This window comes from Culicoides brevitarsis, chromosome 3 (assembly GCF_036172545.1).
Source record: "Culicoides brevitarsis isolate CSIRO-B50_1 chromosome 3, AGI_CSIRO_Cbre_v1, whole genome shotgun sequence".
NCBI classification, from domain to species: domain Eukaryota; kingdom Metazoa; phylum Arthropoda; class Insecta; order Diptera; family Ceratopogonidae; genus Culicoides; species Culicoides brevitarsis.
The window spans coordinates 32,353,422-32,380,577 of record NC_087087.1 but is presented as its reverse complement, the minus strand read 5'-3'; the positions used below and the strand labels follow the sequence as shown (position 1 = coordinate 32,380,577).

At 28.0% G+C, this 27,156-nt stretch overlaps 4 protein-coding genes across 10 annotated transcripts in view; 2 read left to right on the top strand and 2 right to left on the bottom strand.

Annotated features, from left to right (window-relative positions):
- The window catches only part of LOC134836148 (syntaxin-binding protein 5), a 111,187-nt gene extending 99,626 nt beyond the window's left edge, over nucleotides 1–11,561 (top strand). For 2 of the 5 annotated variants that reach the window (XM_063851387.1, XM_063851383.1), the window contains exons 12-20: nucleotides 5,754–5,870; nucleotides 6,623–6,745; nucleotides 6,808–6,921; nucleotides 7,091–7,297; nucleotides 7,367–7,475; nucleotides 9,502–9,588; nucleotides 10,277–10,372; nucleotides 10,684–10,808; nucleotides 10,867–11,561. In XM_063851387.1, the coding sequence (XP_063707457.1) occupies nucleotides 5,754–5,870; nucleotides 6,623–6,745; nucleotides 6,808–6,921; nucleotides 7,091–7,297; nucleotides 7,367–7,475; nucleotides 9,502–9,588; nucleotides 10,277–10,372; nucleotides 10,684–10,808; nucleotides 10,867–11,126 (1,238 nt within the window). In that variant the 3' untranslated portion in view covers nucleotides 11,127–11,561. The remainder of the gene's footprint in view (nucleotides 1–5,753; nucleotides 5,871–6,622; nucleotides 6,746–6,807; nucleotides 6,922–7,090; nucleotides 7,298–7,366; nucleotides 7,476–9,501; nucleotides 9,589–10,276; nucleotides 10,373–10,683; nucleotides 10,809–10,866) is intronic. The other 3 variants (XM_063851384.1, XM_063851386.1, XM_063851385.1) reach the window with 3 other exon arrangements.
- Nucleotides 11,562–13,826: 2,265 nt separating this feature from the next.
- On the bottom strand, nucleotides 13,827–14,829 carry LOC134833811 (cytochrome c). Its single transcript, XM_063848265.1, has 2 exons — nucleotides 14,777–14,829; nucleotides 13,827–14,258 (listed from the first exon to the last, which is right to left on the bottom strand). Exon 2 carries the CDS (start codon nucleotides 14,234–14,236, stop codon nucleotides 13,910–13,912), a length of 327 nt encoding a protein of 108 aa, XP_063704335.1. The 5' UTR covers nucleotides 14,237–14,258; nucleotides 14,777–14,829; the 3' UTR covers nucleotides 13,827–13,909.
- A 2,281-nt stretch (nucleotides 14,830–17,110) lies between these two features.
- On the top strand, nucleotides 17,111–26,948 carry LOC134835599 (uncharacterized). 3 transcript variants are annotated; one of them, XM_063850485.1, is made up of 5 exons: nucleotides 17,111–17,248; nucleotides 17,867–18,094; nucleotides 22,399–22,559; nucleotides 22,671–22,874; nucleotides 24,298–26,781. In XM_063850485.1, the coding sequence occupies exons 1-5, from the start codon at nucleotides 17,221–17,223 to the stop codon at nucleotides 25,294–25,296; spliced, it is 1,620 nt and encodes a 539-aa protein (XP_063706555.1). In that variant the 5' UTR covers nucleotides 17,111–17,220; the 3' UTR covers nucleotides 25,297–26,781. The 3 variants fall into 3 exon arrangements, 2 of the variants coding, with proteins under 2 accessions (XP_063706555.1, XP_063706554.1); XR_010162203.1 differs by lacking the exon at nucleotides 17,111–17,248 and adding an exon at nucleotides 26,840–26,948 and having other exon boundaries at nucleotides 17,469–18,094; nucleotides 24,298–26,743; XM_063850484.1 differs by lacking the exon at nucleotides 17,111–17,248 and having other exon boundaries at nucleotides 17,469–18,094.
- LOC134833143 (protein phosphatase 1L) lies at nucleotides 19,100–21,464 on the bottom strand. Its single transcript, XM_063847369.1, has 5 exons — nucleotides 21,271–21,464; nucleotides 20,799–21,159; nucleotides 19,929–20,738; nucleotides 19,704–19,876; nucleotides 19,100–19,647 (listed from the first exon to the last, which is right to left on the bottom strand). Exons 2-5 carry the CDS (start codon nucleotides 21,102–21,104, stop codon nucleotides 19,440–19,442), a joined length of 1,497 nt encoding a protein of 498 aa, XP_063703439.1. The 5' UTR covers nucleotides 21,105–21,159; nucleotides 21,271–21,464; the 3' UTR covers nucleotides 19,100–19,439.
- Nucleotides 26,949–27,156: the final 208 nt, after the last annotated feature.

The following is a 27,156-nucleotide window of genomic DNA, read 5'->3' as shown; positions in this document are numbered from 1 at the left end:
TATTAGTTAAATGTTTCTTGTTAATTCCTATATGTTTAAAAAAAATATTTAAAAAAATTTTCTTTTTTTTATAAATTTTTTTTTTAATTTTTTTTTTTAATAATTGGTTGACAACCAGAACTAAAATCAAGTCGATTATCTCGTTTTCCGTCATCATTTCGCTTAAAATACTTAGGTATGTCACAAAATTTAATCTTTTTTCACGAATGAATGAAGTGTTTCTTTCTCTCTCTCTCTTTTTCTCTCCACATTTAGAGTCGAGAGTCATGCATTAAACCTCCTCGTCGCATTTCCATCTCACAATCAAAATCATGCACTTTCCTTCATTTTAAATTTTTTAAACGAAAAAAAAAAATAAATGTTTTATTTTTTATAATTTTTTGTCTTTAGTTCTCCTCTGAAGCACTCTTTTTCTGTCTCCTCGACTAACTTAACTTGTCTTAAGAAAAATTTTGCTCTATGTGTTCCCTGTTTCTCTTCAACCGACATCTCCTTTAAAATATAAATAAATGTGTGTGTTTCCATCTTTCTTTCTCTCCACGTCAACTGTCAACATTCCTTTCCTCAAAAAAAAAATCAATCAATTTGAAAAACTTTACATTCTACAGAACAAGTTTCAGTGCAAATTTATAAATATTAACAACTTACCAACATCAACTTATATACATCAACAAATCAACACAAATTGCACCTTTTGACAGAAAAAATAAAACATGCCGTCCTTTAAACAAAATAAACTTTTTTTTAGAAAAATGTGTCGTCATCTAACACACAAAAAAATAAATATATTTACTAAAAATATGTGTCATATAATCGTATATATATACCGTCTCCCCTCTGTGATGTGGTATTTTATTATTATATTATTACTTATCTAATATATATTATATACTTATATATTATACATTTATATCGAATTTTTTTGTTATGATTATTTTTATTATTATTACTGTATGACAAACTATGAATTTTTATTAACAAATTTTTCTCGAAACTTTTTGCAAGTTTTCTCTTTTGTAGCCGTTAGAATTGATGTTTGTAGATTTTAGACATTATTACATTTTTATTTACTTTTAGATTTTTTTTTACAAATGTAATAAAATTTCCGGATGGTAAAAAAAAAAGTACACACTTTACTCAATTTTGAGGAAAAAAAAAGTTTCTCGAACAAAAAAATATGAAGAATGAAGTGACATGAAGTTTTTTTTCGTGTGGTAACAATTTATGATCGTATAGGGAGAGTGAAAATAAAAAAAATGGAAAAATATCCATTATTATATATGTTATTTGTATGTAGTAGATGCATCATTATTCAAAATAAGTATTGACAATTTTTCTTCCTTACAAGTTTTTTTTATAGCAGTAACTTGCTTTCATTTTTGATGGGTTTTTGTATTTTTTTATTTTATTTTGTTGAGTGAATTTTTAATAATTTTAACTTTAGGTAGATGAAAATTAGATTTTTTATTTTAAATAATATATATAAATTGAGTTGAGTGTCAAATAGTTTAGTTTTAGTAATTAAAAAAAATAATAATTAAAAATATTATTTTTTTTATATATTTTGATTTTAATTTAAAAAAATTAATTCTTAAATTTTTAATTAAAAGAAAAAAATATCATATTTATATAAAAATAAAATATTTTGTATGAAAAAATGTAGATTTTTATAAAAAAAAAATTTATATATTTTTATTATAATTATTATTTTTTTAAGGATAAAGCATAAAAACCTTACAAAAGTTTAATAAATTTTTATAAAAATATAATAAAATATTTAAACTGAAGTCCCTTTAAAATATTTTATTTTTTATATTTTTTTTTTAAATTTTTTATTCAATTTTTTTAAAAAAATTTAAATTTTTAAATATTTTATTTCATATATTTTAAAAAAAAATTGAAAATTTAGTTGTTAAAATTTTTATTATATATTTTAAAAAAAAATAAAAAAAAATTTAAAAAAAATCAATTTTTTATTTTTTAAAAATTTAAAAAAAATTCAAATTAAATTTTTAAAAATTTGAATTAATTATTAAAAAAAAATCTAGCTTTTATAATTAATTTTTATAAAAATATTTTTAAAAAATATTCAAAGTTCCTCAAAATATTTTATTTTATAGATTTTAACGAAAATAATTGAATTTTATTTTTTTTTTTAAATTTTCAATTAAATATTTCAAAAAATAAAAAATTTCAATTTTATAAATTTAATCTTATTTTAATAAAAATATTTTTAAAAAAATATTCGAAAATTAAATCCCTAAAAATATTTAATATTTTTTTTTTTGTTAATGTTGAATATTTAACTCAAATTTATCACAAAATTAAATTTCAAATTATCAGCAAAAAAAAAATTAAACGAAAACCACTTTTAACCCTCTTCTACTAATTCGCCTAATCAGGTTTATTACATAAAAAAAATAAAAAGCCCATAAAACATCTGTTACGCTGAAAAATACAGAGAAAGCTTATTATTCCTACTTATATAAACCTTTATATTTATATTTTTTTTTTGCTATAACACAGAAAGATAACAAATGTGCCTTATTAATGTTGATTCTCGCACAGCAACAAAAAAAAGCTTTTACGATAAAGTGCACGGAAAAAAATGAAAAATATAAGAAAAATAACGAGAAATTATTTTTTTTTTCGTTCGCTTGCAGTTAAATACAAACAAGAAGTAAATTAAAACATGATAAGAAACAGATTAAAGAAGAGCCCCAACGAATAATCCCCCTTTTTAAAATGTAATCAATTATTTAGATGTTTGATGTTTCTTTTGTGTGTGTGTGTGTTTCTTCATTACGATCTGATCTGCCATACACCTGATACCGCAGATACCGTAAATTTTTCAGTAGTTGAAGTCATGTGTAAAAACACGCGGAATTGCTGTTCATGACATTAATTTAATTTCGAATTTAACGCGTGCTTGGACTTTTTACGTCATTTGCATGAGTTCCATAAATAATATTTAATAATGGCAAAATAGAGACAAAAATTAACAAAGCACGTTTTTTCGCATTTTTATCACGCCAACTAACATCATAATTAAAATTAAAAAAAAAATCATTTACAAAAAAATGAAAGTTTTTTCACAAGTTTTAGATCCACTGCGGTCTGTTGCCACGTGCCACTCTAAGTGTCCTTTTAATTGTTTTTGTCCTAACACTTGTAAGTATTATTATTTATTTTATATCATTTAAACAAAAAAATATCAGCTTGTAGCGAAATTGTAACGTTGCTGCATGTTACTCGTTTGACCGACATGAACCATCATTAAAATTTACTTAGCAATAGCGTCTGGTTTATTTTAATTAATACTACCCCATTTTTTGCGAGTCGTTATTTATATGTGTACAGGGTGTCAATTAACACCTACATGCGGTTTTGGGTACTAATTTTTTTTTGTACCGTAAGTCATTCATGCGTACCGTTAATTATCATTTCCATGGTTTTTGTGAATTTTTTCTCTTTGAAATGGAATTTTTCATGTTTTTTACTCATTCTAAGATAATTTTTATAAATTTTCATCTTAATATCTGTTGAAAAATAGAAATATTTGTAGTTTGAGAAGAAAAAAATAATTACGGTTTCACATTTTAGTACTCCTCAAATTCGTAATTGAAATTTTTCTTCGAAATGCGGTAAGAATTCAATTTTTTTTTCAATCAATTGAACTCCGAATCATCAAAAAATTGTAAAAAATTCTTTTAAATAGCTGAAAATTCACGAAAATCATCCATTTAGTGTAAAACCCACCCTGTACCGCATCACACAAAATGTAATATCCGCCGTTGGTCCAACAATTTGGCACAAAAATCAAATAACCGAAAATATAATGACATAATGTATGCCGAAAAATAAATCATCCATACTTTTATCTCCGCTGAACGACGGTTTCCCGTTAAACATTTTGTACATTTAATTACGAAAATTTTCATCATTCTCATCATTGTAACTCATTATGCACATTATTTTTGCGACTGCTTTCGGCAATTTTGTGTCATTCAAACGAAAACGAGAGAAAAACCAGCTAATGTTTGAATTTATGCTGTAGGGGATTAAAATTTGTATGAAATTCTATGTAATTATGATCGAAATTTGCATGTGGTAATTTCATTCGATTCTCAATAAAATGTAGTTTTTGTGCGGAAATTTTTTAAATATTTGAATTGATATTATTATATGATGTTGATGATGGAGCTTATAACGGTCGAATGTTCCAATTTTAATATTACGGGACTCGTTAAATGTTTAATTAGTAAAATTATTTTAAATGTTTTAATCTTATATGAATTGAAAAATTTTAAAAATTAGCTTTTAACGAGAAATTCAACGCTTTTAAAAATATTTTTGATAAAATAAATAAATAATTAAAATTATTTTTAATAATAAAAAAAATAATTATTTAATAATAATTTTTAAATTAAATTATTTATTATTATTTTTTTTTAAATAATTTTAATCGTCAAAAATTAAAAACTATTTTTAAAAAAATTTATAAATATTTTTTTATTTAATTTTATTAAATAATTTTTTAAAAATAATTTTTAATTTTTAATCATTAAAATTATTTTTAAAAAAAATTAATAAATTTTCTATATTTAAAAATTTATTAAATAATTATTTTTTTAATAAAAAAAATAAGCAATTTAATTTAATTAATTTATTAAATTATTATTTAATTAATTTTTAATAAAAAATAATAAATAATTTTATTTAAAAAAATATTATTAAATAATTATTTATTTAATAAAATAATAGTTAATAGAATTTTTAACAATTAAAAAAAATAATAAAAATTATTTTATTAATTTTAACAAAAAATTAAATAAGCCTCTTATGTCAGTGCAAATTATTAATGATGAAAAAGCGACAAATTTGCGCCTCTTTAGAGATCACAATAATAATTTACTTAATTAAACGAGCAACAAACACTTTTGCGCTTAAACCTCCATAAACATCTTGTCTTTTGTTCCCAATTAACGTAAGAAAGTAAGTAAATCTTGTCGTTGTTTTGTTGTGTCACTGTCCTTTCTTTTCTCGCAAATTTACTTACTATCGCATACACTATCTCTAATCCTTTTAATCCTCATCTCGTTTCTGTGTTATTTCATTATAAATGTTCTTACGGGGCACTCGAAACTTTATTATCTGTAAAATCTAGAAGAAAAAAGATAAAATTACTTCTTCGTCATACAAAATAAAAAGTTTTATTAGTTTAAAAAAAAAACAAGACATAAAATAATGCACTTTTGTAAGAAGTTGTTTGTGATCGTTGCACCAGCTGAGCTTGATGCTTGCTTACAGGCACACCGAGGTTAAGGACACGCATTCGAGAAACAACAAAATTGAAACTGTGTGTACTTTTTAATCAGAGCATCCGTAGGGTTTTACCGCTTTTTTTAGACTGCAATCGTAAGCGTACTTGAACCAAGCAAAAAGCCGTCTAATGTTTAAACTTTTTTAGTAATTTTTTTTTGTTTCATGGAATTGCCTCAGAAAAATCTCTTTTTTTGAATGTTAGAAACTATCTTTTTGATGGTACTATCCTCGAAAAAAAAATCTTAAAAACTATTTCTTGTTTCTCAGGCAATTCCTTTACATAGTTTTTAGTCAATTATAGTTTATCATTTAAAAAATTATTTTTTTTATTTAAAAAAAAAATGCATGTTAAAAATTAAATAATTACGACAAGAAATTATCTAATCTGTAATTTTTTTGTCGTTTTTTCTTCACTACTGGTCGTATAGACAAACTGGATAGCTCCTTCTCACGTTCCCGCTCATCATCGATGTCTAGTTTAGAAAATATTACATCAGAGGCTGTTACATGTTTAGCATTTACCGATAGCTATACGAAAAAAAGTGGTAAGTTAAATTAAAAAATTTCAAATTTTTGACCCAGTTTGCATTTTAAATGTTCAATTTTTTACCCAATGCAAATTTTAAATGTTCATTTAAGAAAATATTTTAAAATTTTTAACAAAATTCGTTACGAAGCTTTGACCTATTGAAAATTTCAAATTTTGATCCATAGCACATTTTGATTTTTTTTAACAAATTTTTGACCCAATGCGAATTTCATATCGAGCTCATTATGATATTTTGTTCGAAATTGGTTATAAAATGTTTGTCCCAGTACAAATTTTGAACTTTTCCATTAAAAAATTTAAGATAGTTTCAGTTGACTTTTATTTTGCCTCAGAGCACATTTTGAAATTTCTTTTTTTTAATTCTACTTAAATTTTGACTCAGAAAACATTTAAAATTTTTTGACCCAATGCAAATTTTCAAAAAATTTTTAAGCAGAATTCGTTACGAAGCTTTAACCCATTAAAAATTTCTAATAGTCATTTTCAAATTTCGACCCATAGCACATTTTAATTTTTTAAACAATAACAAATTTTAATTTTTTGACCCAAGGCGAATTTCATATCTTTTTCTAAAATATTATTTTGAAAATTTCGTCCCAGAACACATTTTGAAGTTTCTCAGTTCAATTTTTTTTAAATTTTTGATATAAAAAATATTTTAAATTTTCAGCCCATTGCAAATTTCGAAAAATAAACCCAGAACACATTAAAAAATTTTGACCCAATGCAAATTTTAAAATTTTTTAGATCCATCCGCATTGCTTCCAACACTGTGGGTTGGTACAAGCTTGGGCTCAGTATTGACCGTATCAATTACATTACCTGATTCTGACAATAGAAAAGCACAACCGATGGTTGTATCATTTTTAGGTAAATTTTCCTTAATTTTTTTTTCAACCATTTTCTAACCTCAAATTTTCCATTTTTCACAGGAGGACCAATCTTTCGCCTAAAAGGATCCATTCTGGCAATGTCATTTTTGGATTGTAACGGTGGCCTCATTCCGTACTCTTTCGAATCGTGGCGCGATGAGAACAAGCGTGACAGTAAATATTCCTTTTTGAAACTTTTTTTTTTAAATTTTTGGCTTTTTTATCTAAAAAAAAATATTTTATTTCTTTTCTTTTGCATTTAAAAAAAAAATCTCACGTAAATGTTGTCAATGTTGTTGTTGTTGTTGTTCTTGTTGTGCTTTCTTCAATTTTACTCACTTAGATGCTTTGATAGGGACGCCAACGAAGGCGACAAATCGCATGAGTCCCACAATGGGCGGCGACTCGGCATTCAGCGATCGTCAATTCATCGTCATTACGAGCGAGAAGCAGGCACGTGTCGTTGCGCTACCCAGTCAGAATTGCGTTTATCGGCAGCAAATTGTCGATGCCGACTTTATCGTGAAAGCGGAAATTGTCAGTTTGAAAGGTAAATTTTTTCGATTTTTTTTTTCACAAACTTTTTTTTTTATTTTTTTTTTTTTACTAAAATCCACAGATAGCGTTTGTCTCGTTTGTTACGCCTCGCATGGACATTTACTAGCGTACACACTACCGAGTCTGAAGCCATTGTTAGACGTCGATTTTCTTCCGTTAGCTGACCTAAGGTAAGGCATTGAATGACAATCGCAACACAAAATACTTGTACATACAAAAAAAAAATTACAAAAGAGGATGAGGTTACAGACAGGTTACCGACAGTTTTTTTTACGAAACATCCTGATCCTCAATCCGTTTCCCGATTTTTTTTTTCCTATAAATGTAATTTTTTTTCATTAAATCGATTTTTCGTTGCTCTCCAACGCTTTTTTTATCAAATAAATGAATATTTTTAGAAGTAGATAGCAAAAAAAAAATTTCACCGAACACATGTGATAAAAAAAATAGCACAAGAAGCACTAAATGTTGTTTCAACGTTTTTTACACAAAAAAAATTCTGGTGCTCTCTAATTTTACGGTGATTTTATTTAAATGATTTTGCAAAAAAAAAATTAAGCTTTTCTTATGATATTGGCACATTTTTTAATTTTAAGCAAAATTTTTCAATTATTTTTTTTTTAATCTCCTTCAATATTTTTTTTCCATGAATCTCTCTTTGATAGATAGATTTTAATAGTAACTAGATTAGAAATAGTGAAAAATTGTGTTGAAAATACAAAAAAATAATGTTTGTGTAGAAAATTCACTCTCAGCTTACACAATTCACTTGGTGTTCATGATAAATGTATTTTCAGTACAAAATTTATTGATATTTAAAATTTTTTTCGGTAGGATTTAATTTTTTTTTTATCTAAATCCTGTAATTTTTTGTAGGTATTTAAATTTTTTCCAATAATAAATTAGAATAGAAAAATTAAAAAAAAAATTTTTGGTTCAAAGATGGGTTCTTTCAAATTAGCTTCAGGTATTTAATATTTTCGCGATTTAATTTTAAATTTAAAAAAAATCTTAAATATTTTTTTTTTAATGAAATTTTGAAAATAAAAAATAATAATCAATTGATTAATTTAAAAAAAAATAAAAATTTTAAATTGAAAAAAAAATTTAAAATAATTTATTTTAAATGAAATGCGAATAAAAAATTAAATTAAAGTTTTATAAAATTTTATAAATTAAATAATAATTAATTTAGATTGAAAAATAAAATTATTCTTTAAAAATTATTAAATTAAAAAATTGAAGTTAACTAAATATTAATATTTATATATTTTTTAATAAGGCCATTAAATTTAATTATTTCACTTTATGTCGCATGTGGATTTTTATGAAGGGGGGGGGGGGAAAAAAAAAAAAAAAAAAAATAATTTTTTTTACTACTTTTTTGAAACGTTAATCGTTGATTAAACAAAAATAATATTATTTTAAGTTTTATAAAACTTTAATATGTCAAAAATAAAAATTTAAATAAAAAATTTAGTCACGTTAAAAATTTTTTCAAAATTTTCGGTAAAAAAAAATTAAATTAAAAAATTTTTACTGGAATTATTATCGTTTTTTTTAGTCAAAAAGTACCAAAAAATGTCAAAAATTTTCAATTTTTTTCCATTTTTTTTTTATTAAATTTTTTCGCCAAAATTTTTTAATTAAATTTAATGGCCTAAACTTATAAAAAAATATATTTATTGAATTTAATTAAATTTTGGTAAAAAAAAATTTTAAAAATTAATTAAATTAAATTTTAAAAAATTAAAAAAAAAATAATTAAATTATTTAAATTAAAAAAAAAATTAAAATAATTTTTCACAACTTTGAAAATAATATAAATTATTTATTTTAATGAAAATTTAAAAAAAAATGCAAAAATGGCACAAATTTCTAAAACGTAAATGTAACTTACCGCACAAATGTGAATTGTCAAAATTTTGTGAACGTCAGCAATTTTTCATTTCCTCTCAAAAAAAAACTTCATTTTTTCACAACTAATTATCATTTCCTTCTGTTTTGTCATTCTCTTGTGTTGTCAACTTACTATATCTGATCTGTTGCTCATCTCTACCTCTACTAACTAACTCTGCATAAAAAAAAGAAATTAACAAAAAAAAATAATTTTTTACAATTCCACACCAAAAATTACCTTCTTTTGTGTAAATGTTTGTGTTTTGCCCATCTACTATGTATTTAATATACTAACAGCTTCCAGACCAAATGTAAACAAGGAATTGTAGATCCGATGCTCTCGATATGGGGTCAACAACTAATTGTGCATGAGGATTCTAACCAGTAAGTTTGTCTCTTGCTCTCTCATCATTTCAGCAAAAAAACTAAAAAAAAACAAAAAAAAAGTCGTCACAATATTTTTATGTAGTTTGATTAATTTATATTTATATTGAAATTAATGGTAACGGTTATTTACACAAAAATTGAAATTAATGTCTCCCTCCTACCCCTAAAAAAACAAGAAATTCTTAGGTGTTTGTGCCCATTGTCTTTCATCCGTCACACCATTTCAGCCATGAATTTGTCACCTAAGTGTTTTGTCTGTCATTTTCGCACAAAAATGCACACGCGGTGTTCAATTATTTGCTTACTATGTCTAAAAAAAACTAACGAAACTAACAAAAAAAAAAGGTAAAAAAAATGCTTCAAAATTTTTTATTAATTTTTTTTTAAAGGAAAGACATAAAAAATCATTTTTTTATGATAATATTTTTTTAATGTTTAGAAATTTTTTTCCAAATATTTTTCATGGATATTTTGCACATAAATTTGTAATAAATTTAAAATCTCAATGGGTTTTCTCACATTTCTTTTTTTGTATCAAATAAAAGTCGCTTTTATTATATTTCGCTTTTTCATACAGAAAACGAGTAAAAAAAAGTACTTCAAGGTCATGCTCTTCGCGCAGCATGAGTCAAGTCAAGCCAAAACAAGACAAGACAGTTGCATTAACTTTTTTCACTTTTTGCAGGATTTCCAAATCATTTTGCTTCAGCAATCGAGGACAAGGATTGTTTCTGGCGACTCCCACCGAGATACAAAAGTTTACAATCTGTGCGGAGTTTTGGTAAGATTTCATTTTTTCCGTAAATTTTTTTTAATTTTTAATTTTTTTTTTAAATTTTTAATTTTTTTAAATTTTTATTTTTTTTTTTTTAAATTTTTAATTATTTTAATTTTTTTTTAATTTAAAATTTTTTTTTTCAATTTTTTTAATTTTTTTAAATTCTTAATTTAAAATAAAATAATTAAATTAAAATTATTAAATTTTTAATTTAATTTTTTTTTATTTTTTTTTAAATCTTATATTTTTTTAAAAAATTTTAATTAAGTATTTAAAATTTTAAATATTTAATTTTTTTTTAATTTTATTTTTAGCACATTATTCAGTGAAATGGCGCCACAATTGTACATGGAAGCAGAGATGCCGGAAGCTCCAAAAGCTTCTTTCCTCGTTGGATTGTTCGGGGGCGGCACAAAAAGTTTCGATCGTGAAGAATTATGTAATTTTTTATTTTTTCCAACATTTTTCCCATTTTTCATTAATTTTTTTAATTTTAGTTGGCGAAGCAAGCGGCAAGGCAAATCGCTCCGTGGCTGTTCGATCGACGCCAAGCGAACGCCTGCAAGAATTGGGTGCACGTGCCTCGACAGCGGGCAATGAAATTTCGCGTGCACACAAAATGATGATTGAGCGCGGCGAGAAACTGAGTCAATTAGAAGACAATGCCGAACGAATGTCAAACACAGCACAAGAATTTAGCAGTACAGCACATCAATTAATGAACAAATATAAGGATAAGAAATGGTATCAATTGTAAATATAAAAAAAAATTGGACAAAAAAAGTGTATTGTTACCGCAATAAGTCAATATTATAAATATTTAACAAAATTTGCTTTGCAAAAATACTTCAAAAGCAAAATTTATCTTCGTGCTTTACAAAAATGAGAAAATTAAGAAACACAACCGATGACCGTAAACTAACTCCAATGAAATTTAAAATTTTATAGACTCTATTCTATACGTGAAAAAAACACAAACTAACCAAAAATTTTAACCCCCTTCTTGCAAATAAAGCAAAACTATTACTAAAGGTGTATAATTCCGAGAAAAAAAAAGAAAAGTTATAAAATGAAAGAGTAACCTTCAAAAATTCTTATGATTAATCATAGTTAATGTTACATAAAAATAATATATATATAAAAAATGAGAAAAAAAAGTATAAAAGTTAATAAGAGAGTTAAGCTTACCACATAAGAAGACAAAATGAGATACTAAAAAAAAATTTTTTTTTTCAAATTTTTTGTTTTATGAGGAAATTTTCATTTAAAATTAATTATTTTTGCAAAAGAAAAAGGAAAACTCGTTAAAATAAATCTGTGGTTTCAAAAGAAAAATTTAAACTTGTGCACGTTTAGCAAAAAATTAATCAAACAAACAAAAAATGATGAAAACCGAACCCCAGATCTGCTTTAATTAATTGCGTGTTTTGATGATTTATTTAAAATTCGTATCGAAAGTAAAATTTAAAAAATAAAAAAATCACATATCCAGATCATCCAACTTTTTTAGAAGAAATTTCCTTTACAAAAGTCAAAAATAGTTACAAAAAATAAATAAAATGACATATCATAGCAGACAGATCAAAATATTTAAAGCTTTCGATAGAATTTTTATTATTATTAATTTTTTTTTTATTAATTATTGGAAAATCTCAAAACACGCAAAAAAATATCCTATTGTACAGTTAAAAAACAAGTATGTTACATAATATACGCACATACTTTCTCCTACTTAGATACAAAAAATTTACTTGTTAAAATACGCACGTTGCTAAAAAAATTAATGAGGAGCTTCATCGTATATTAAAAAAATCTGTAGTATAGTCATCATGAAAATTTTTAATTTTTCCTTATTTTTTATTCATAATTTTTTGCAAAAATAAAAAAAAAACTTTCCAAACTAACTTTTATAAATCTATCGTGTATCGTAGCGGATTTGTAGTTGTTTATATAACAAGAAAAAAATATAATAAACACATAGATGGACAAAAATATCTTCTAGAGAACATAAATTTTTTTCTTACGTGTATAAAAAAAAATGTTGAATAACTTTTCTTCTAAGTAGCTGAATGCCTATATTACAAAAAAAACACACATTTTAGCATATATATGATTATTATTATTAAAGTGATATAATAATAATGATAATTGGGGTGATTCGTAAAAAAAAGAGTTTTCAATGATGATAAACAAAAAAAAATATTATTAAAAAAGAGACATGTGTTAATGAAATCTTAAAACTTCCTCATGAATACAAACAAGAAAAAATAAGATAAAAAATTAGTGAAAAACTAATTAATAAACATTTAGAAGAGATATCTTGAAAAAAATATATATGATAAAAAAATCCGTAAAACTGTTCTTATGATTTGAAAAAAAAGTAAATAATTTATTTTTGTTATATTATTATTAAACATATATAAAAAAAATTATATATGTAAATTGAAAAGCTTTCAAGATATATATAAAAAAAAATTGTACAATAAATATATGAATGAATTACATATTTTATTATTACTAATTATTTTTTCATTATATATTACAAAATATATATATTAAAAGTTATGAAAAAAAAGTAGAATTAATTTTGAATGCTACATAATTATGATTATTAATTATTATATACAAAGAAAAAACAAGCCAGAATTCATTCATATATATATAATATTAAAAAAATATATATACATAAAAAAAATTATGTTATTGAGTTATCGTTAGCAAATGTTATTTACCAAAAATATATATAAATAAATATATATATTAAACTGAATGAAATCATTAACAACAATAAAAGTAAAAATATATAAAATTAAAAAAAAACAAACAAACATGATGATGATCAATTATTTTGCAAAACAAAAAAAAAACAAAATATCTTCTTGTACGCACATAAACATTAATAATATTATTAATTAATTATTATTTTTTGTCAATTTTGTTTCGCGATGGTCTTCCTTGTTAAATTTCCGCAAATATTTTCTTTTGAGTTTTGTTTAAAAAGTAAGTAGTTTCCTAATATACATATTATATTATATACCTTACCTACATATATAAAGAAAAAAATATCAATCTTATGAACAACTTATACAAAAAATATATTATTAATTATTATTATTATGAAATATATTGGAAAAAGTTAATCCTAATCCTATTAACTTTTAACTATAACAATCATCTGTTTTCTTTTTACGATGACGACCGACGATTTTATGTTCAACATAAAATTTAAAAAAAATAATACACGAGCAATGATGATGCTATTTGACCACTACAAAGAAAAAAAACATAATAAGTTAAAGAAATGTTTAAATTTTGTTGTTTAAGTTAAGAGAAAAAGAATAACATGTATAATATAATAAAAATAAAATAATATATATTAAAAGATAATAATGATAAAAAAAAGAAAAAGTTACATGAAAGATTCAGAAAAATATATATAAAAATTAAAGAATTGAAATTCTAGTTTTTTTATTTTAATTTTATTTCAGATAGTCAACAATATTTTTAACAGTTCCTTAAACACGATATTCGACATGAAATTTACTTGCAGGCGTCCTTCAAGTATGCAATCAAGTCAGCGCGTTCATTAGCCTTCTTGATGCCAGCAAAGACCATTTTCGTTCCGGGAATATATTTCTTGGGGTTTTCGAGATACTCGAAGAGTGTATCCTCATTCCAGGTAATAGCTTTCTTGACGTTTGCTTCTGAGTAGGAGAAACCAGCTGCTTGTCCCGTTTTACGACCAAAAAGTCCATTTAGATTTGGGCCAACCTTGTGTTTTCCTCCCTTTTCGACAGTGTGGCATTGCGCGCACTTTTGCACAAATTGCTTCTTACCCTTTTCAACATCTCCAGCTGGGACACCCATGTTTAGTTTTTAAGTTTTTTTTCTGTGTTTCAAAATAAAATTTGAAAAGTCTTTTTTATTAAATGCGTTGATAACAGTATCAAGAACAGAAGGAAAATGAGAGTAATGTGCAATTATTTCGTGCAAAATGCATTTCGTTACATAATGAGATGCGAGGGGAATGTGTTAAAATAGCAAGGTACTGTCGAGAGGCGCGCGCTCTTGTCGTTATGTAGCCAAAAATAGCACATTTTTCTATTATTAGAACCTTATTTGTGACATTCTCGTCTTTGTTTGTCTTCATAATGTGCGTTCCAAAGAAGGTCAAGGATTACCGAGAAAAATAGTTCGGAAAGCAACAGCTGATCGTTATTGAGAGATTGATCGATTATCTAACATTATTTATGCAATAATTCTTGTTTTCTTCGCGAAAATTTTATTATTTGAAGACAAAATTTTTTGATCAAGAACTTTTAATGAAAATTTTCGAAGGTGATTTGTTTTGAAAATTTCATAATAATTAAAAACTTTGATGAAATAACACCTAAAAATATTACTCACTGTTGCTCGAATAGAAATTCAACTGAAACTGACAGTAAGATAAAAAAAAAATATGCAGAGAGTGCATCAATTTTTTGCATCAGGCGCAACACGTATGTGCGATGAGAATATTTATTTTAACAAAGTGTTAATCTGCACATGTGCAATTTTTAATTAATTTTTATTTTTTTTTAGATACTTGGTTGATTTTTTTACTTTGAAGTGATACAAGACGTTGTGAAAACAAACATGTAGCAATTTTCACTTTTATGACACTTATGAAGCAACATTATTACCGTTATTACTCAAAAAATTCTGATATCCTTCTTATCGTCCCTACAGCTCTTGATGACGTTTTCGTTGCCTATTTTTCAATTTTTGAATGATTCAAGAAGGACTATTTTTGTTTGATTTAACTTTTTAAGTGTCCTTAAAAGGACAACTTTGTTTGAAAAACTTAACTTTTTCTTGATTTTTTTGGTTGTCCTGAAAAGGACAGTTTTTTTCTTTGAAAGACCGAACAAATCACTTGAATTTTTTCACTTTTTTTTCAGCTATGTTTGACATCAGTTCATGCATCAGGACAAAAGTCACACGACTGGCAGTGCTGCGAGGTGAACGATTTATGATATTCCGTTTTTTGAGCAATCGGAGAAATTTCAACGACTGACCGTTGAAATTCCCATTGTTCGCCAACGGAGATACCAAGTCTGGATCCACTAAAGCAGCGAGGGAGTGAATTTCGGAAACTTTCTTATTGATGCCATTCTCAAAATTGTTGCCAAGAATGGAAGGGTACCAAGTTTCGAACTCCCAATTGACGTACGCAATGTGTGCAGTTCGACCATTTCTGTTCCTCGTGTCCATCAAGACATCGAAGTACCGCCGCTCGTCAGTTCTCAGTTGCTGCCGCTTAAAGCCGAGATCATTGACTTTATTCGCTGTTGATCTGACAGGTTGTCAGACAATAAACCTGCCAGATATTCCGTTCGACTTGCCGACATAGAAAATGAATATCAAGACTTCATGAAGTCTCTTCTCATTTTCTCATCAGCAACAATGCTTACTTATAGTTGAAGGAGAATTAACACCCAAATATGGATGCTTGACAAGAAAACATAAAAATAGAAAAAACACAAAAATAGAAAAAAATTGAAATATTTAGAAATTCGGCTTTAAACCAATTTTTCCTTTTTATAATTATAATAATGGCAAAAAAAGATATTTTCAAACAATTTTTGAAATTTTATTAACTTGTATGAAAAAAAAATATATTGCTTTATAAACTTCTATAAAAAATGCATATGTGCGATATATCCTTTCAGCCCGTCAATTAACATAAGCAAATTGTAAAATTTGTCTAATATTTTTTCTTGTAGTTTTTTTGGAGTATCAAAGTAACATACTCAACTGATATTACTTGTGCCTGTTTAAAGCCTTGATGATCGACTTTATTCACGAATTTTATATGTGTTTTCAATGAAAACTGTTCAACAAATCTCTAAGATATTCCGTTTGACTTACCAACATAGAAAACGAGAGGTAACGATGTTCATTGCTTGGCTTTAGCAACTTGACCGTATGACGTGAGATGTTGGCTTTCGAAGCGAGTCCCTGAAAATTTTTTTTCTGTACAACATGAAGATTTTCGGTTGCAAGAATTTTCTTCAGTAATGCGTTGGCGATTTTTAACTTTTGCATTATGAATTACCATAACGTTTTCATAGTACATTGGTTAAAAAATTGGTTTTTTGTCTAATTTTTGAATGACATCGTAGATGGGAGTTTTTCGCGAAAGAAAGTAGATAAACTCGTTTGTTAACGTGTCATTGTTTGAAGCTGCTTTATTTTTACCACAATTTAACAATGTTATCAGGCATAAAGTTGAGCATTTTTTGATGTCGAATCCTAATTGATTTAAGCAAAATGTTGCAGATTTTCCTTATTTGTAATTTGTACCGATCAAGAAATCAAAATACCGCCGCTGAAGTGATTTCAGTAGACAGACCATCTCTGTTTAAGTCGAAAAATCGAAGAATTGATATATTACAGTTTGTTGTATAACAAATAAACATTTTGTAAGATGTGCCTGCTTCTTCAGGTATTTTCCATAATTTTTTACAATCTTTCCATAAATGTTTTAGTACAAAATGAGATATCAATTCACCAAATTCAACATGATTTGAAATAAATTTTAGATAGATAGCGCTGCATAGACTACTACTTCCAAAAAGCACCAAGTGAGGATATGCAGTGAATTGCCGAACTAATTGACGGACGAAAAATGAGACGAATGAAAATGTTACACAGGAAACGGTAAGAAATGCCCCCTATCGTCAACCGTAAATACTAAAATTACAATATAGACGCTAGGTCGAAGTGACACAATTTCAGCAATATTTTAACAAATTTTCGTGATAATAGTGCGGAAAGGATTGAAAAAGTCCTCAGAAAGAAGCTCAAACATGAGTTGCAGTACAAATTTGCAAAATGGTAAGCAGTGTATAACATTGTGACGCGCTGACTTTCGATTTCCAATGCCACACGTCGGATAATTCATTCTTGTCAAGTCTCCATTTTTGGGTGTTAATTCCCCTTGGTGATATTGCGGTACACGACTATTAGCGAGCATTGGAACTAAAGCCCACTCGTTGGCTCATAAAGCCTGTTGACCATTGTGAGCGATTATGGAATGGAATGCATATTAGAGTTTAATATTTTATCAATAGAAATAGTTTTGTCAATTGTTAATGAATACATTAATCGACGTGCAAATTTACAACAACAACAAACACGTCGTACATGCATCCGTGTATAACGTGTATCGATGAGTGTTGTACTTCTCCAATTTGTTATTTAACTGCGCTCCATTCTCCTCGATCACTCACAGTCAGTCGAACAGCAACAGCGAGACGACGAAGTAGACAGAAAAGAAATAAACAAATCGTTACCATCCGACGACGTTGAACCGCTTCCAAGAGATCTCGCATTCATCTTTCCTATATAACTTTTCGAAGAAAGCAATGTTTCGTGAACAAGTGTTCAACTCGCCTCCAACAAACAAGAATGAGAGCCTGAACAAATACTTATCGTCCTGCATTTTTTATTTAGAACAACAACATCGGGAACAAATACAGCACTTGAAACGCAAACATGAAGAAATCGCGAGAGAATTCGCGACAACAGAAGCAACATCGTCGTCGTTAGCCACGTCTTCACCCGCAAAACGCCCAAAAGTAAGCGGATGGCATGTAAAATTAGCATTAGAGAGTCCTACGCGCTCCGATCAAGAAACCGACTCTGAAGACGGATACAGCACTGTGCACGAAATTGAAACGGGTAAGCAAAATTTTCCATCCAATTCCTTATAAATTTTACATTTTTCGCAATTCTATCGCAAAAAAATGTAAACAAACTCATCGACCCAAAAAAAAATTAAAATTCTAAAAAAAAATTTTTTTACCTGAGTTGGATAAAAAAAAATTTTTCTTGCAATAGAAATGTGAAACCCCGTCATAAATCATGTTAGTGTCAATTTTAGTGCAATGCTAATTATTATTCGTCAAAAATTACTCGCTGAAAGTACTTGAAGCAATGTAGTAGTCATTTTCCGTCTTGAACGTGAATGAACATGTTCATAACGTCATGCCCATTTGTTGTTGTTGTTTTTCGTGTGTATCTATGAATGAACTCACGTACAGCAATACCATCTGTTTTTAACTTTTTGGCACGTTCCTATTTTGGATTCTCTTGTTTAAATTTTCGTCGTATGACATCGTAGATGGGAATTTTTGAATAATTTGTATATTTTTTTTGCGAAAGAAAGAAGATAAACTCGTTTGTAAACGTGTCATTGTTTGAAGTTGCTTTGTTTTGACCACAAATTAACTGCAATAATGTTATCAGTGCCTTGGTTGACTTTTGAAACCGAAGATAATCGTTAAATTGATAACATTGTTGGATAAGCGCCATCAAAAACTACTGAACAGGAAAATTCGTAGTTCATCTCGTTATGCATTGTATATGGTTGTGAGTCATTTTCCATGATTTTTCAACGTTCTTGTTGGTACATGATTATGAGTAAGCATCATTATTTCACAATTTTACTCAAATTATGATATTTTTATATAATTTTCAAGCTTTCGACCTTTCTTTGAGATTTTCTTGAGAAGAAAATATTTGAACTGAAACAAAATTTAAAATAAAAAAAAAATTAAAAATTGAAAAAAAAAATTAAACATTAAAAAAAAATTTTGTAAAAAAAAACTTACAAAAAAAATCTTAAAATTAACAACTTTTGAAGCCCTTTGAAAAAATACTTCAATTTTTATACATTTTGGGCACATTTTTAATCTAAAACAGATTGTCTTTCAAGTTTCATTCCTACTACAATAACAATGATGATAACAATTCTTCCTTAATTCGAGTTTCGTTTTTTTTTTCATATAAACTTTATATTAAAATAATTGTTTAAAATTTGGCTGATTGAATGCCCTTACTGACTAAATCTTCTAGCGATAATATGTAAGTACTACAAGCTACATTTTTTGGTAGATTAGGGATTAAACATCAATAAATAGTTATGAGGGTTAAAATATTTAGAGAGTAAACCTAAATTCTGGCATGGGGAGCAAAAAAGTCGGGTATCGGGGGGAAATCACAACAACGAGATTCGATGAAAAGCTTACGAAGTTCCGATTTCGTATCGACCATGATTGAATTTTATAACCATAACGGAGATATTGTCAAGACTTCCTCGGGTATATGCCTCCAAACAAATGCTTTTGGCGCCAAAATGAGGCTCGTTCAAGTGTTCCTTGATATAAGCGACAGCTTCTTCGTTTTGGAAAACATCCCAGAGACCATCGGATGCGAGAATCATGAATTGTGGTCTAAAAATTTACAAAATTAAAAAAAAAAATTAATTAGATTTGAAGTTAAAGCTTACTTATTGTATTCCAAATCGAAAGTAAGGATGTCGGGATCCGGGATAATGAGATTTCGGTCCTTTAGGGGATAATCTCCCAATGCTCTGGAAGTCGCTAAAATTCCAGCAACACGCCAAACTCCTCTAAATGCAATGAATCCGCCTGCATCGTGGATGCGTTTATGTTCACGAACCTAAAATTTCACATTTTTAATCAAAAATTCTAAAAAATTTAAATTTTCTTACTTGTTGCGGTTTGTGATCGAAAGACAATGGGATAGCAGCTCCTTTGTGATCTGCCATGACGCCTCGCGAATCGCCTACATTTGCCACAGTCAATTTATTTCGATGCAAAATGGCAATTAAAGCAGTTGTTCCAGCGATATTCGTACTTTTCTTCGCCTTCTCGACCAAAGCATAGTCTGCGGCAATTACCTCGTCTGTCAACAACTTGCCAAAATTGATTTTGTCACCCTCGATGTAGCATTTGGCCTCGTATTGCTTCGGTTTTGGCGTCGCTTTGACATTTTTATTCGTCGAAAACATGTTTTCGCGTGTTATTTTGAACTTTGAAAGAATCTCGGGGTCAGAAATTTGATTGGAACTGTCTTTATTTGCACCGCCTGCTACTTCGTCGTCTTTGCTCAGCGATTTTTTGAACGATTTTCTTCGTTGTGACGCTGACAAAGATGGAGTTGCGGGAGATGCCGGCGGGATTTCTTTAAAAAGATCACTTTTTACGTCTTTATCGGGCGTTGTTGGTGTCAGCGGTTCGCATTTTTCTTCGTTTTTCTCCTCAGTTTTTGGCACATCCATTGGTTTCCCGCTCATAATGTTCGAAATTTCGATAATTTTGTTCTGCAAATTTTGGACCAAGATCTCTTTGGCAAATTCGGCAGCCATTTGTCCGCCATGCCCATCGAAAATGGCGAAGAAATTGACATCTGTTCCATTAATTTGCTCCAATACGAAGCGATCTTCCATACTTGGGCGTCGTCCCATAACAGCATAAACTGCAGCTGCGTCGGTACGTTTTTCCCAACTTTCACGTTCGGCCTGAAAATTGAAAAAATTCTTCAAAAAATGAATAAAAATTAGAAAAATCGAGAAAATTACCGCTGTTGAAGTCGAAATTCGAAGCCCTCCAGCTGTCGCACGCTTCAAACCGAATCCCGACTTGAGATTCGCCATGAAATTTCGCCCCCATTCGTCAGCCGAATGCAGGAAAAAGAGAAAAATGATGAGGATAAAGGTAGCAAGCAGCATCTCCGGCTTGAACAGATAAATTTTTATCATGCGCCAGAAGTAATTCAGATAAATCGCGCTCCCGCTAAACGGGTTCGTCAACGAGATTCTCGACAGCACTTTCATTCCACTTTGAAACAACTCGAAAAAGTACAAATCCTCCAATTCGTCATCCATAAGCCACGCGTAAAGAACTTTTTGGTTGAAACCGTGTTTTTTCCTCTTATTTTTGCTAATTTTTTTTAGAAAAATATTATTTTTTCACTTTTTTTTTCGTTTTTCGTGTTAAGTAACGACAACAGAAAAAATAAATGCAAAAAAAGAAAAGAAAAATTCTACGCACTACTGTAGAAGCCAAATAAAAATTGATAAATTTCGCTCCGAAAGCAACTTAAATTCTCATTTTTTGGCTTTTTTGTCGTCTTTCAAGTCTAATGTTCGCGGGCATTCACTTTAAAGTTGGATTCGCAAACCGATTTTCGCGAAAAATCCGTAAATTGAGCGAGAAAATTTCTTTGTTCACAGCAATTTTTTCATTCGAGCAGCTGCTTTTGACATTCAGATGCGGGCGCCGGATAGTTTTCGTAATGGCGTCATAAAGGAAAGTTTGATTTCGAACATGATGGCGGTTGATGAAAATTTTTTTTATTGAATTTTCTTCAATTTTTCGATTAATAAATTTAAATGAAAGATTTCTATTAAAAATTAAATTTAAAAAAAATAAAAATTATTTTTAAGCATTTTTTTTTAATTGATAAAATTTTATAAAAATTTTTATGAACACATTAAATTTCATGAATTTAAACCACTTTTAGATTTCTTTGAACTTGAAGTTTTCTAAAAATTAATGAAATTTCTTCACTTTTTTGATGAAAAATTAAATTTTTATAAATTTTTTGACTTTGAGCTTTTTAACGTTGACTTCAATGTTCAAGAAATTTTTTAAGCAAATTTGCATTTTTTTATTTTTGTCCAATGAAATTTAAATTTTCATGAAATTTTAATTCTTTTATGAAAACTTGTAATTTTATGATAAAATTTGTCAATTAAATGCCCTTTTGAGTCCCAACCTATTAAAAATAATTAAAATTTATTTACATTTTATAAGAAAAAATTAAATTTTTTTATTTTTTTTACCTGTTTACGGTCCCTTTGAACTTCATTTTTCCATAAATTTGAAAAAATTCCTTCACATTTTGTATAAAAAATTTTGATTTCACAACTTTTTCTTCCGTTAAATATCCTTTTGAGACTCGAATGTTCCAGAAATTGATGGAATTTCATCACATTATTCCATTTGTGACTCATTTCTTGTTCAAACATGTTACAATGTCCCCCTTCTCAGAACATTTTAATGCCCTTTTATGTACTTAGCTGCATTCAGCAGGTAGTTCTATGCAAATACACATTATGAAGGGGCGTTTAAACAAACAATTTTAACAAATTTTTTCCTTTTTTCTTTCCGTTACAGAGGAATGCCGTGACTCTGACGACACCGAATCGCTGCCCGAGTCGGAACACACAGCAGCTTACGCCACAATCGACGTCTTGGAATACGAGATTGAAACAACATCCGACGATAACTCCGACAATGAGAGCTTTTGCACGGAATCTTCGGCAACGGGATCAGATGTAATACTTGAAAATTTTCGGTGCTCAAGAACCAAAATTTTCTAACTTTTCTTTTCTTCTTCTTCTATTTTTTCTTCTGTTTTTCCTTATTTTGACGAAAACTCAACACAGGCGCTCTATTTAAGCACGTTGAACAACATCGCGATCGAAGCTCTTTACGCGTCATCATCATCCGACGACGAATTTATCCAAGTTGACACGGATGACTCGGATGGAAATGATCCCGAACTGGGCCGTGCTGACTACTGGGAATGCGTGAAATGCAAAAATAAGCAAAATAATCCGCTTTATCGGTTCTGCGAACGCTGTTATCAGGTGAGTTTTTTTCAAATTTTTAAATTTTTTGCAAAAAAATCAAAATTTTATAAAAAAAAAAAATGACGTGATTGATTGAACTTCGTTCAGTAAACTTGTTGAGGCATGCAAAAAAGTCGCTAATTGTTTAAACACACAAAAAAAATTGTAAATTCTCGATATACAGTCATCAACTATTAAGTCATCCAACGCGCGTCTGTTGATGATGTAAAGAAATCCATTCTCTTGAATTTATCACGAACAGACAAGTTTTATTCGTTTGAATAATTCATACGCGTTGATGGAGTGGATTGCACTCTCTTTTCACTCGGACTTGTCTATTCTTGCTCAGGTCATGAGAATATCGCAGTTGCTGCGTGGAATACAAAGAAAACCATTAACTTTCACGATTACGATTGAATTACATTCCGGTTCTTCTCTAGTTCTTTCTTCTTCTTCGTCGCGTTCCTGTTTCGTCATACTTGGAGGTATGCGACGACGTGCTTCGTATGTGATTTGCAGGAATTTCCTGTTTATGGGCACATGTGGTGTGCACGCTTCCTTTGCATGATTTTTATGTCCGTTGAGGAATTTGACGTCATTTTTTTTTATAAAAAATATAATTTTAGACCTGAAAAAAAAATTAAAATTTTAAAAAAATATTTTAAATTTTAAAAAATTATTTTAGAGCTCAATTTAAAATATTTTAAAGTTTTTCTTTGTCAAAAAAATTGCAATTACCTAATTAATTAATTATTTTAAAAAAAGTTTTATTTTAATTTGATGAGTTTAAAAAAAATTAATTTAAATTTATTCTAATTTTTTTTTTAATTTTTTGAATATATTTTTTATATCTATATTTTAAATTCATTCAGAAAAAATAAAATAATTCAAATATAAAGTCATAAATTTAAAACTTTCAAATTAAAATTTAGAAAGATTATTTTTTTATTTTTAAATTAATTAAATTAATTTTTATTTTAAAATTTATTTTTTTTTATTATATTTTTTTAAAATTTATTTTATGAATAATTTTTTTTTAAATTTATATAAAACATTTTTAAGATTTTTGTTAATTTTTTTTGATTAATAAAAATTTTTTAAATACATATTTTCATTGAATTTCGAATATTTTAATTAAATCAAATAAAAATTAAATTTATTTTTATTAAAAAATTTAATTATTTTAAATATTTTTAATATTTTTTGAATGATTTTTTTTTAATTTTTAAAAAATAAAAAATTAATAACTTCAAAATTTTCAAGTTATGTAAAATTTTTCAGCTTTTTATATGAAATTTTTGACGAGTTTTTTTTTGAAATTTTCAAAAACTAAAAATAAATTGAAAATTGAATGAAAAACCTTTTTTTCTGAAAATTTATCTTTTAAACTAAAAATTTCGTTTTTTTACATTTTTTCTAATACTTACTTTTATCTTTTTAGGTTCGAAAAAGTCATTTTCCGCCACGTCCCAAAAAGCTGCGTCAAAGACGTCGTTCAAATCGGGGGAGAAAGCCAACTCCAACCATCAGCAACAGCGACGACGCCACAATTCTATCGGATTTCGCCGATTCGCCCCAAAAGTTGAACAAAAGTTTCAAACGAAAGCAAGAAGACAGTGCCGGCGACTCAATTTCATCGTCATCCGAATCCGAAATCGAGGAAAATGAGGCAAAAATCCAAAGGAAACGCGCCTCCCCCAAACGTCGTTGCATCCGCAGCACTTCCTCCTCCCAAAAAATCAAACAAGACTGCGCTTCGCCCGCGAAGCAACACTTAGCCCTTAATTCCGTAGAAGTAACTGTAACGAAAAGTACGTCATCCTCCTCGCTTGAATCCGACTTTTCGCTATCGAAACAAAGTACAATCGCAGGTAAAGGTATGTTTGACAGAGTCCTGTCGCAACACGATTCCGGCATAAGTTCGCAAGAAGCGGGCAGCAGTCAGGAATCCATGTATTCCGTTGACCTCAAACCCGCGCCTTTGCAACGCGTCAATGCGGAAATGTCGATAAAACGCTCGTACGACGACACTTCCGAGTCTTCCGAGGAACTTTTTGCCGGAAATAAACGCTTCAAAGCTTCCGTCTTGGTTGCGACGTCGTCAAATGTCTCGGAATCGTCTGTCGTATCGAATGCGTCGTCAATTTCCGGGGCAGCGTCACTGCGACAAACTGCCTCAGACTCGAGTTTACTGCAAAACGGTAACAAGGAACAGCCACGGGATCAACAACTTTCGCGAACTTTGTCCCAAAACCTCGACGATGACTCGAAAATTTGCCGCCTGTGCTTCGACAATGAGAAAAGTGCGGTTTTTGTGCACACGAAAAAGGCGTGCAGCGGTTGTTGCTACACGTGCGCCATGAAATCGTGGAAAAAGTGGAAAGAATGTCCGTTTTGCAAGGAAAAGGCACGAAATGTCATTAAACTTTACTCGCATTAAACTTTTTTTTTTAATTTTCACTCGTACAGAATGAATCTCGTGCTATTTTGAGCTCAAAAAAATTGAAGAATCCTCAAAAATTACATCTTTTCGAACATTTTTTCGAAAAAAATCGCATTTGCATGCACTGCAAGACGTAAAAATTTCATGCAAGGTCACCAATTCAACGATTTCTTACCAAAAATTCGTTAATGAATATTTTTTGATGCTTAATTTGAGAAAAGTAACGCAAATTTTTCATTTTTCTTAACTTTACTCACTTTAAAATTCTCACTTTTAATCAAAATTTGCACTTTTTTAACACTTTTTGGCTTTCTTCACTCATTTTCATGCTAAATTTCACGCCTTTAATCAAAATTTCGTAACTCTTTAGTGATATTCTAGTCGTAGCTCGTAACACAATCACATAAAAAATGGTGAATTAGGTTTAAACAAGTAATCGTAGTAGTAGATTTTAAGTTTTAGTACTAAGTTATGAATCCAAAGATGCAAAAAAATGAAGTAATATATTAGAATTTGAATAGAAATTATCTTTTGAACACTTTAGTCCCGACTTTTTGGCTTCAATTCTCTTCTCAGCTCGGGTTTCGGGTACTTTTGCATGCTTTCTTTAACCTTTTCTTCTCATTACTAACCGCTTTGCTTCACTTTTCTCTAACTAATCATCAAAAAATATTCATTTTCACACAAAAGATGTCGGAATTGGGAGTCAGCTTGCATGAAATTACGTCTTAGCGTTCATAAAATTGCTGAATTTCGTCCAAATGCGGAAAGATGGCGTTAATTTTTGATGGATTCGTTTAAAAAATGAGCTAAAAATAGCTTTTAAGTCATTCTGTTGAGTGATGCGAGTCTGTTTTGCCTACAAATCGTCCTAAAAATGCATCCACTCTACCAAAGAACCATTTTTTTTTTCGTTTTTTAATTTTTTTTAATTAAAAATTCGTTGTTGTTGTTGAAAAATCCCATGTTCCTATTACCAATTTTAAGTGTTATTAATCAGAGAGTTTAATATATTTTTATAAATTATATCTTTCATTAGTTTTAAGGACAAAAAAAATATTAACCGATAACAAAACACGAAACTAATTTTAAGTCAAATTAATTTTAAGGCTCGTTAGTCTGAATTTCTTCACAAAAAATTTTTTTCGAAGGATTCAGGTCTAACGAATTTCTGTACATTAACCAATTTTTGAAATTCCACAGCAAAAAGTGCCTCACTTTGTAAATAAGAAAAAAAAAATAATCAAAAAAAGTGGACAAAAAAAACTAAAAACAAAAAATTTATAGGTTTACACAAAAAAAGTGCAATTTTAAGTTGATAATTGTTAAAAACTGTACAGAAAAATAACTCGCAAAGTATGATTTGTAACGTTGTGAAAAAAAAATCCCAAAAAAAAGATGAAGCTGATACCTTCCAATTGGATGAAAGATGCAAACAACAAAGGTAAAAAAAAATAATAAAAAAAAAATATTTAAAAATTTCAGTGATAAAAAAAATATTGGCGTTTTATTTAATTTTTTTCCAAAAATTCATTCGTAGCTAAAATTTATGGGGAAAATGGCTTCACAACGAGCAAAAAATAACCAAACCAAGCAAAAATTGTTGAAATTTGTGGGAATTAAAGAAAAAAAAATTCTACAGAAGTAGGTAAGTTGATTTTTGTCTCAAGGTCAAGTCAAGGTCAAAAAGAGAATTTATTGCACATGATTTCCTTTAAAAAAAAATAAAATTTTTCAAAAATTTTAACTATAGTTTCTCATTTTCTGTTTAAAAGATTTCAGAATCAGAATTTTTGTTAAAAAATTTTAAAGCTTAAAATGTTAATTTTTTATTTTTAACTAAATTTATTTTTTAAT

Bases quoted from the DNA above. Each gene is read 5' to 3' on its own strand.
- LOC134833811 (XM_063848265.1), bottom strand. From the start codon at position 14,236: ATGGGTGTCCCAGCTGGAGATGTTGAAAAGGGTAAGAAGCAATTTGTG.
- LOC134835599 (XM_063850484.1), top strand. From the start codon at position 17,779: ATGTTTCGTGAACAAGTGTTCAACTCGCCTCCAACAAACAAGAATGAG. The intron at 18,095-22,398 runs GTAAGCAAAATT...TTTCCGTTACAG, and splicing joins TGTGCACGAAATTGAAACGG to AGGAATGCCGTGACTCTGAC. The intron at 22,875-24,297 runs GTGAGTTTTTTT...TTATCTTTTTAG, and splicing joins TCTGCGAACGCTGTTATCAG to GTTCGAAAAAGTCATTTTCC.
- LOC134833143 (XM_063847369.1), bottom strand. From the start codon at position 21,104: ATGGATGACGAATTGGAGGATTTGTACTTTTTCGAGTTGTTTCAAAGT. The intron at 19,877-19,928 runs GTAAGAAAATTT...GTGAAATTTTAG, and splicing joins TCGATCACAAACCGCAACAA to GTTCGTGAACATAAACGCAT. The intron at 19,648-19,703 runs GTAAGCTTTAAC...GTAAATTTTTAG, and splicing joins TTCGATTTGGAATACAATAA to ACCACAATTCATGATTCTCG.